We start from the raw sequence: 10,650 nt of genomic DNA on the forward strand, positions 1-10,650 counted from the left end.
AATCACTTTCGATTAAGATTCATATACATTTCAATATTGTGTAAACAGACATCAAACTTTGTATTGTTTTCATCCACACTAACTTACCGTGCTGATGCTGGCCGCCACAGTCAGCTGATAAAAAAATCTTGACATCTGTTAAAGAAGTTGTCTTGTGATTTTGTACACTCTTATCTGTGAGATCAAAAATACATTTGGCCAACCCTTCCTTTTACATCCAGGTCAGGTCAAAAGTATATATTTTTTTTCCAAAACCTGGTAGATTAACAGAGTATCAGTAAAATAACAAATATCTCTGTGAACTCTGTTGGACTTTTTTTTATCACTAATTAGCATAGTTTACCAAATACTAAAAGTATTTGAGCAAAACACAGTGACAGTGAAAAAAAACCACAATGCCTAGTTTTTATGTACGTATGTTAGCATCTGAGCATTTGCAAGCTGCTGGCAAGAGGCGAGTATTACCCAAGCAGCAACCTCCGGTCTAAAAATATGAGTCCAATGTGGAAGTGTTAAAAGCTGCAATTCATTGAGGGTCTGCTTGAGGCTGGCTCTGGAAGTACCAGAAACCACATACACACCAATTTAAAAAATACAATCTTTACAGCAGAAATAAACATGTTTACAGCCTGGTACAAAAGATGAGTGTAGTCTGGATAGCTCATTTCTCTATCCGCACACACTGTAGGGGGTGAATTTTCTTCTAATGCGTCAATTTCGAAGATATTTAGATTGCGAGTCTTCCAATGAGAGGCACATCTGACATGATTGACAGGCAGGAACACTGTAGCTGTTGGCTAGGAGGCTCAAAGCCCGCCTCTTTACCTCACAATCGCTCAACAGCAGCAATATGGCTGCCGCAGATGATTGGCCTCAAAACAGCGCTTCAGAAACAGGTGGGTGATGTCACGGATATTATGTCCATATTTTATAGTCTATGGTATTACCTCACTTTTGGTTGGATATGAATTTGTGTGCAGTCTGAGACATCTGACAGAAACTCTCCGAAATGTTTTATCAATTTGAACAAAAAAACCAAAACCAACATATACTTGTTAATCATGTGAACATGAGAAGATGGTTCAGGTTAGCAATGCAGCCCCCTTGAAAATGAGATGCTGCATCTCAAAGGGCTATCCCATAATAAATAAATTCCAAATACATTCCAAAACATGGATCTCCTTACCCAGACAAAACTATCTGAAAATTAACTGGCACAGTGACCAAGATTCGTGAGGAAATACTTCACACAATTATGTGACTGGAGACTTTTCATGAGGTGTATTGTAATAATGGGTTATTAAGGATGTCATGAACCACCAGGATCATACATGATTCTTCATATTGTTATTTCATTAATCACTGCAAGTGACATTGACCTTTAGATGGTCCACTGAGACACTGCTGCAACAATTATACCAATACCATATTTAAGCTGACTAAGTGAAAGAATAATGTTATGAAAAAACATTGAGGAAACATGTTTATATCACCAACACCAAGACATTGAAGACATCTGGTGGTGTTCAAGGAATTATATTTATGCAAGTGTGTGTGTGTGTGTGTGTGTGTGTGTGTGTGTATGTGTGTGTGTGTGTGTGAGTTCAGCTTAAGCAGTAAGCAGGATGTCCTGTCCTCCCTGCTGCTATTGTGGAGTGGTCAGCCTGCCAGACGCTACCCTCAAAGACCACTTCCCTTCTGTCAAGGGCCTCTCTCTGTCGCTCACACACCCATACACTCAAACAGCCCCATGCCAGCCCGAACACAATGGGAACCTGTCCAACACCTCCCTGTCACCTGGCTAAAAATAACTATTTTGGTAGCCTCAGACATGATTGTATTGTAACAATGGTGTGGTAGGACTTTGATCAGCCAAAATAGCCTTGCTGTTATTTTGAGCCATTACACATCACCATTACTGGTATTGTTGGCTCATAATGACACTCCAAAGATGTAACCACTTACGTACTCTTAAATTATATTGTTTTCTACATTTACCATACCAATGGTTGAGGATTATATATAGTTTGTACACATCATACAATCTAAAGCCAGTCAGTTTGTTTAGAGGGCAGTCTCATTGGGGGGTTGGTTGTTATTTCAACAGCACAAACATTTCAAAGAAAAAATAATACTTACAAATAATTTATGAACAAAAAAAGCATAATTCAATTACAAAAATGATGTATGAAGCCTTCAGGGATCAACTTGAATACTGCAAAAGGCATTTATACAAAGTCAGCAGAATATTTTTATTTTATACCAGAAGAGAAAAAAATAAAAAGGAAATTCAGAGCAAACACCCCACATTTAAAACCACACCTATACATCATGTTTATTATGGTTTCCTCCGTTGTCTCCAGGAAACAGGTTTATGGGCTTTGAAGCACTCAATATTTGGTTGTAATCTTTTTCAATGTTTCATTTGAAGGGAAATAACTATTAGTGAAATGATTCAAATATTGAAAATAAAGCAGCTATGGGGCAGCCACAGAGGAATTCTTTATGTTACATTTCTGTATGATAATTGTTCATTCTAAAGGTGTAAAATGCTTTCACGCTATCTGCTTAAACTTAAACTACTTTCTTCTCTAGACTGCTTTGAAACTTTATCCATATAAATGAATTATTTGATTATGATTTGCTTTGCTCTGAAAGAGATCAAATGATAAAAGCCCAGCAAAAAAATATTGCTTTATTATTTAGGTACAGGTTCAGAGATGAAATTGAAATATACAGGAAATAATGAAGCCTGATAGGCTATATTTCTGCAAGGAAGCAGGTTACTTTAATAGAGAGCATCAAAGCTGTTATGGCATTAATATTAACCCTCCTATTATCCTTGGGGTCAATTGGACCCCATTCAATATTTAACGTCTCTAAATCATTTTTTGGCTTCATATTTCATGACTTCCTAATTTAATGGGGACAACTGAGAAAACATAAAATTAAAATGTTGATATGTTCCAATTTCCAGTAAAAAAAAAACCCACAAGAAATATCAACATTCTACACACATTTGATTTAGTTGTTTTGGATGATATTGAGGTTACTATAACCAAGGACACTTCCCAACTGCAGGAGCTGAGATCGAACCGCCAACCTTTAGATTGAGATATAATATTTCCAGCCAACATGTCGCTAAAGATTTTCAATGATGTGTCCTCCTGTGTCATACGTTTTGATAACAGAAACAAGGCAGAGCCGACGAGAGCATGACAAATTCAAGAGTTTAATGTTCTGTTTTACAAATGATGTCCCACTAAATGCTTTAAATTGTGGTTATGCTTAAAATTTATTTTGTTTAAAGGGGTATTCAGGTAGACAGCAAAGCAACATAACGTACCTGACACAAACCTGGGTAACAATCAGTTTCCGGAGGTTTAAATTGCTGGGGTTAAATTGAGCCTGAGGATAAAAGATGTTCGTAAATTTGAGGGTAACAGGAGGGTTAAGCGTTGCATTAAATAAACACAGAGCATACAACAGTTTGTCCCTGGTGTTAATAAGCAGAGCTCCTCAGTTGATGACACCAGCCCCCTCCCTCCCTGTCCTTCCCTCCTTCTCCACAGTACCCTATTTACACTCCCCCCTGCCCAGCCGAGGTGCTATTGTCTCGTTTCCTGTGGCCGTGCAAGCAACCCTTGTCACGCGCAGTGACACACGCACGCGCACAAACACCCCCTCGGTGTCTGTGATGCGGTCCCACACAGTCCCACATCCAGCGGGCGGACGGAGCGAGTAGTCAGGACTAATTGACGAACTAACAGCCGTAGAAGCTGTCGCTGTTATATCTAGATTAAAAGCGACTTCTTCGTGATACTGAGGAAGTTAAAAGCTCTCACTCTGAGCTGTAGAGGAACTTTCTGGAGACAAAGTATGGAGTTTTTCTTTTGACAGCTGCTCCGCTGCCAGACTGACAAACACCAGTGACCGGGAGGTGAGCTGTCACCATCCATTCAGCTGCCAGTAAGTGGGCTGTGATTCTCCTCTGACAAAAACTGTTTTCTTTTACTCAAGTTTGGCCAAACTTTAAGAAGCTTGTTTTCCACATAAAATAATGAATGCTGTGGTTTTTGGTAGAGCCTATACTGTGCGTTGCAGAGTTGACGAAATGCATCATAAGGTTGTGCAAAGCTCAGATTAACTGTGTGAACTGTTTTGATGTAAGGTTCATTTAAAAACCCTATACGACCATTTACACAAAAAATGACGTGACCTCATCTAAAGGTTGTTTAACATACAATTTGCTAATCACCAAACACTGAACACTTCTTGAATGACAACTTTACAGTAGGGATGTAAGGATACACTCAACCAAAGATTCGATTCGAATCACGATTTTTGGTTCACGATATGATTCACTCACGATTCTCTAACGATTTTCAAGTAAACAGGATTGAACTCAAATTTTAAATAACTATTATTTTATTTCAATTCTCAGATATGGACAGTTGCGATACATAATTTCTATCTTATATTTCTTTGTAAACAAAGTAATCCTTTTTCATTTTTAAGGTGTGTTGTAACTCAAATAAAACCACTTCACACTTTTTTTCAGTATCTTGCAAAAAAACTAAAAATGACTGCACAAAAGTACCTTGCTGGAAAATTTCAGAACAATTATAGAGAAATCGAAGTGAACGATTCCCAAATGAAAGTATTAAAATAAAACAAATAAGGTAAATCTCTTTAAATTAGGGATGTAAATTTCAAGTATTCTCCTTGATCGATCTTTGAAAATGTTAATGATCACGATTTACCTGCAGGCTTTCTCTTCTAAAGTGCTGTGGGGGTAAAGACAGAAGCAGTCAGTGAGAACTTGTGTCATTCACTACAACATAACAACAACTTGCTGTAGGCCTCAAACATGTAGTGCTGTTTAAATCCAGATAGCACCTTATTTTTTTCACATTGTCAACATAAGACGGACTTTCTGTTGATGAAAACATGACAATAATGTAATTACTTGGTTGCTTTATTGATTCATTAAAAGTTAGGTGTGAAATATTTCCAAAGTTAGAAATAATCTCCATTGTATTTTTGAAACTGACATCTTCAAACTGCATATATTGTTTTACCAGCAGATCAAAAGTGAAGGATCGTAGAATTACAATCAGAAAAGAGTAAGAAGAGAGGCATATATCTAACTCTACAAGTATTATTCAGCTATTAGTTTGATAAAGATCAGCAACATACAAGACAGAACTTTATAAAACCTGTGAAGTATTATTTTAGGCCTTTACTGTTTGCTTGATATCAATAAGGGATGCAACGTGAGCCATAACTCCATAAGCTCTGCTTTCTGTAACCAGTGAAGATGTTCACTGCCTGTTTGTCCTCCAACTTAAGGCCCTCTTCCTCTTTGCTCCTTCCTCCTTGTGAGAGAAAAGAACAGCTGGATGTGAGCTGGGCCTGAACTTGATCCTTTCAGATCAGCAGGTCCCAGAGGCCTGTTTCTGTCACAGTCACAGACTGCGGGGGAAAGCCCTTTAACTGTGCAGCTGTCCACGACCTGTACATGAGAACTCTACACACACAAACACACACACACACACACACGCACACACACACACACACACGCACACACACACACACACACACACACACACACACACACACACACACACACACACACACACACACACACACACACACACACACAAATATACAGAACTGCAATCCTTCTGGCCGATTTCTAAGAATTCACTATATGATCAAGTTCATCTCTGCTTCAGGGCGGGAGTAGAGGCGGTTCTTGTGTCTTTCAAACATAAACTCTGCTGCAGCCAAGCTCAATGTTCTATAGACTGGGCTCCCTGCAGAAACAACATCAGCTGAATATGAAGCCGGCACCGCCAGTGGTCCTGGGACTGAGCCACAAAACACAGAACCCTAGTGTGTGTGTGTGTGTGTGTGTGTGTTTGCGTGTGTGAAGATTGGCACATGTAAGTGTTGGCTTGCCCTGCTTGTGTATGCACGTGTGGAGACTTGTGCATATGTAAGTGTGAGTTTGGTGTAGACGGGTACAGTGAGGGCATTGTGAGCGCTGGTTAAGGCCTCCTGGGAGGCGTGTGAAAACGCAGTAAAGATGTCACACTGCAGCTGGCACAGGACAGGGCTGATGGACTGCACACACACTAAGTCTTCCCTTTGTGTGTGTGTGTGTTGAAAAGATAGAATGAATCTTATCCAGAGTCACTCAGAGTTTTTACCAGCCATGTGCCAGTGGTGGACCACCTCACTGCCACCCTAGCTCTGTTGCATAACACGAGATAAGGCCACTTCAGCTGGTTAGACCCAGTGCTGAGGTGATTTAGAATTGAACTCCCATGAGGTCGGCAGATTTGGGAGTAAAGAAAGATACTCGATTGTTTAAGATCAATACAGCAGAGCCTGATATGACCTGCTGTTGCAATCCTATATGGGTCAAGCTCTTAAAGCCCTCAAACCTACATTACCCATAAGGCAACTTGATAGCATAGTTCCTCAAACGCCTGAGACCTTATTTACATGTTTCTTGTTTACTCTGTGTTTTGGCTGTTGGAGTCATTTAAATAGTGAGCAGTTAAGTCTGCATCACATTTTTGGCACATGCATTGTGGTTCAGAGATGTACAATATTTATTGATTGGGAAAACAACAAAATACACTGTCTCTTTGTGAAAATTAAGTTTAACTGCATGTAGGGTGCAAGGGGATGTTAGAAACCACAAGAGTAAGCTTCGAAGTAAGGCTTCAAAATATGTTTTGATCAGTAATCACAGCAGTGCAACTTATTAGACTTTGCTTCCACAATCTGAAAGTTGTGTTCATTGTGGAGCACCAAGAGCATTCAAATACTGCAGCAGAGATACGAAAGGAAGCGTTCAAAAAATTCAACACATATCTAACAATTTCCTTCCTGTTCTGACATCATAGACTCAAAGGAAACCAAAGTAACACAACAATAAAATTCAACACATTGTCTCTCACAGTGATCCGTTTGATTGTTCATGTTTAACAACATAGCCGTTGTGTTTCTTGATAACACTGCTCTGTGCTGGTGGGAGCAGCACTGCACTGCTTTCCCTCTTTCTTTGTTCCTCCAGCCCAGTCTTTGATACTTTCTGTTTTAAAGTGGGTTTTAAAATGTCTCTTTTGGACTATGGTTTAGAAGTCAGTGTTGGTGGAGCATGTTTTATTTTCTAATCTACTGAACGTGTTTCTGTGCCTGGCAGCCGTTAACCTCTCACTGTGCTGATGACAGCCTTGAGGGCTGCATGCCACACTACCATGTGAAGTCGAAGCCTGTGGACTGATGAGACTGTATTTATACTGGCAGATAACAAATGAATGGCATACAGGCATGAACACCATGAACACACACTGACAAGTATACTGAATGTAAAAAATAACAGCTAGAAAATAAAAACATGTTGTTTCTTAAATCCCTGCATCACTCTGAAGGGTGACAGAGACATAATGTTGAATAATATCTGATGGTGCTTCAGTTTGGGTGTAACTGATGCTTCCTGTGTGTTGATGTAGGTCCAAATGAAGTGTTCATTGTTGTAATTGCAGGGTTTGCATGTTGTCAAAACATCTTATCAGAAACTACTCTTTTAAATCTGCCTGTATAGCTGCATCCTGCACGCCTTAGGCCCAAGACACATAGCTGCGCTCCCTCTTAGAAGAAGACTGAGGTTGTTTGTTGCTTCTTGTTCTGTAGCTTTTATAGTGAGGAAGTCACCATGTGCTTTTCCTTTTCTCTCCACAGGATGACTGACCGGCCCTCCAGCCGAGCATCCTGACTGTCTCTGCCTCCGTTTGTGAGTCTAAATGTCCACAATGACTTGCAGGGGACTTGAATGGCGAATCCCCTGCTGACGCCTCAGATCACCAGATTTCTCCCCCGACTGCCTCCTGTCCTGACAGCCTTGGTGTTAAACGTTTCTCTGGAGCCCCCTCCCTGTTGAATCTGTCGCCATGGCTAGTCTGGTGCTCAATGAGACTGGAATGGAGGACTGTGGCATTGATGACTCCTTCAAGTACGACTTGTACTCGGTGGTCTACAGTGTGGTCTTTGTCTTAGGACTCATCACCAACTGTGCAGCCCTTTTTGTGTTCTGCTTCCGGATGAAGATGCGCAATGAGACCACAATGTTTATGACTAATTTAGCGCTATCAGATTTAGTATTTGTTTTCACGCTCCCATTCAAAGTCTTCTACAATGTGAACCGCCACTGGCCATTTGGAGACGGACTGTGTAAGGTATCAGGAACAGCCTTCATCACCAACATCTATGGCAGCATGCTCTTCCTCACCTGCATCAGCGTGGACCGTTTCTTGGCTATAGTCTACCCTTTTCGCTCCCGCTCCATTCGCACGCGCAGGAACGCAGCGCTGGTGTGTGCCGCTGTTTGGTTGACCATTGTGGGAGGAGGAATATCAGTGACCTTCTTCTCTACGATTAACAGCACAAACAGAGCCACAACATGCTTCGAGGGCTTCTCCAAGAGCACCTGGAAGACTTACCTGTCCAAAATTACCATCTTTATTGAGGTGAGTGAGTGGAGATAGCAGCAGTAGTCACACACATCAACACAATCTATGCTTTTAGCATTAATCTAACAGTTACCAACAGTACAGCCTCTGATTTGTGGGAAGTTTTGCAATGCTTGTTATTTATCTTCCAGATTGTGGGCTTCCTAATCCCCCTTCTGGCCAACTTGGTATGTTCCTCGCTTGTCCTGCGGACTCTGCGGCGTCCAGTAACCGTAGGTCATGGCTGTGACAGTAAGAGACGTGTCCTGAGGATGATTTTGGTCCACTTGGCCATCTTTATCATCTGCTTTGTCCCTTATAACTCTATCCTCTTCCTGTATGCCCTGGTGCGGACCCAGGCTCTGGCTAGCTGTGCTATAGAGCGCTTTGCCCGGACTCTCTACCCAATCACTCTGTGCCTAGCCAGCCTCAACTGCTGCCTGGATCCTGTAGTCTATTACTTCACCTCAGAGAGCTTCCAGAAAAGCTTGACCATGGGAGGTAAAGGGCCCGGCTCCCGTCCTGAGAGTATTCCCCGCAGTGACACTGAAAATCAGGACATAGCGAACACCCTCCCAAGAGACACACACACTCTGGCCAGCAATGGGAAGGACTCAAAAACAGCAGAAAGTCAGCTCTGACTCAGCAGGAAATAAGGGAGGTAAAGAAGGACACGTTGGGTTCGACGGGAGCCCTGAATTGGAAAAATAAAGCGATCAGCTGTTGGGTCCTGGAAGTGACAAACACATAACTCAGCAGATTAGTTAAGTCCTGGGGTAAGTCCTGAGGTATGGCCTGGGCTTTACGGATTAATCCACCACTGGAGAGCAGAGGAATGTATCTGTGTGTGTTTATTATGAGAGAACGCTGGAGGGACCAGAGACCCAGACACACCAGGACTATGAAGAGACAGCAGAGTCTCTATAAGAGACTACAACACATCCATACTCAGGCTCAACACACACAAGCACTCACAGGAGCACTGGATTGTGGATAAGATGAAGATTTCTGTCCGTATTGGTGAAATATGCTGTTTAGTTCTTTTGTAACACATTGAGCCTATTGTTTTATTGTTATAAAGTTTTCACTGGATATTATATCATTTTAGACATTCATGTTTTGACACTCTTTAATGTGTTGAGACTCATTGTTACTATAACACAGAAACCGCTGACCTGCCGAGTTTAATGTGTCTCATGTTGAAGTTTGAGGCCATTAAATGTCTGTTTTGAATTGCTGTCATGTTTGCATTTTTATTTGACCCTTGCTTGGTGCCTGTTTTTCTTTTAAAACTGATTCATTTTTGAACGCTTTTGTCAGTGTGACTCTAGATTTAAACACATGGAGGAGCTTTTCCTTCTCTTGTTCCTTTATGTTTTTTAGAGCAGCCAGTGCGATCTCATTGGTGGAGGGCAGCTCTGATCCAGCAGAGGACCTTGGCCTATGTGCTGTGTCACAGGCCAAATGCTTATTATGACTGGAGCAATGGTCCATTGTTTGCTTCTGAATGAGCTCTCTCTGTCTTAATCTGGCCTTAGACTGCAGATCTGCTCAAAGTCTCTTACACTCAGCAATGTGCACACACTCTAAAGCAGGAGTGAACACTTTTGACTAAATTCCCCCAAATCATCTTGTTACATTGCACGAAATGCAAAACAGTAATGTCAGCAGATCCTGGTGATTGCTGCATTTGCATGTGTGAATTTGTTCGTGATTTCTGGGATGTTTATATTCAATAGGCATTGATCATTGTATCAGGACATGAACTTATCACACTGGAGCCTAGTGAGGATTGAGGCCCAATCGTACCAACATGTTAAAGGACAATATCAAGGTAAAACCAAATTGTGGGCAGTTTTCCCGTCTCTATCATATTTCAAGAAATCAAATGTGCAAATTTGCATCGTTCTCTATAACAGAGAGCTAAGAGTCCTAACTGGAGGAGGCTTTTGGAACTTATTAGAACAGGAGTCATTGGTACAAATATTTCTTTAAGATCAACCTATGAAGATTCTTGTTAGCAATAGAGTTCATGAGTCTGCTCACATATTTAGACTCCAAAAGACAAAATACTGAGAAGTAGTCTCAGCAGCAAATGCAGAAAATAGTGTAAGGACAAATATAA

General features: G+C 41.1%; 1 protein-coding gene across 4 annotated transcripts; it reads left to right on the forward strand.

Moving 5' to 3' along the window:
• The first annotated feature begins 861 nt into the window (after positions 1-861).
• Positions 862-9,758, forward strand: lpar4 (lysophosphatidic acid receptor 4). 4 transcript variants are annotated; one of them, XM_034690156.1, is made up of 3 exons: positions 862-896; positions 7,759-8,543; positions 8,678-9,758. In XM_034690156.1, exons 2-3 carry the CDS (start codon positions 7,968-7,970, stop codon positions 9,164-9,166), a joined length of 1,065 nt encoding a protein of 354 aa, XP_034546047.1. In that variant the 5' UTR covers positions 862-896; positions 7,759-7,967; the 3' UTR covers positions 9,167-9,758. The 4 variants fall into 4 exon arrangements, with proteins under 4 accessions (XP_034546047.1, XP_034546043.1, XP_034546045.1 ...); XM_034690152.1 differs by lacking the exon at positions 862-896 and adding an exon at positions 3,627-3,969; XM_034690154.1 differs by lacking the exon at positions 862-896 and adding an exon at positions 3,627-3,940.
• The last annotated feature ends 892 nt before the right edge of the window (positions 9,759-10,650 follow it).

This window comes from Notolabrus celidotus, chromosome 8 (assembly GCF_009762535.1).
Source record: "Notolabrus celidotus isolate fNotCel1 chromosome 8, fNotCel1.pri, whole genome shotgun sequence".
Classification (NCBI taxonomy): Eukaryota; Metazoa; Chordata; class Actinopteri; order Labriformes; family Labridae; genus Notolabrus; species Notolabrus celidotus.

Coding starts and splice junctions, on each gene's coding strand:
- lpar4 (XM_034690156.1), top strand. CDS start 7,968: ATGGCTAGTCTGGTGCTCAATGAGACTGGAATGGAGGACTGTGGCATT. Junction 8,544..8,677: donor AAATTACCATCTTTATTGAG/GTGAGTGAGTGG, acceptor TTTATCTTCCAG/ATTGTGGGCTTCCTAATCCC.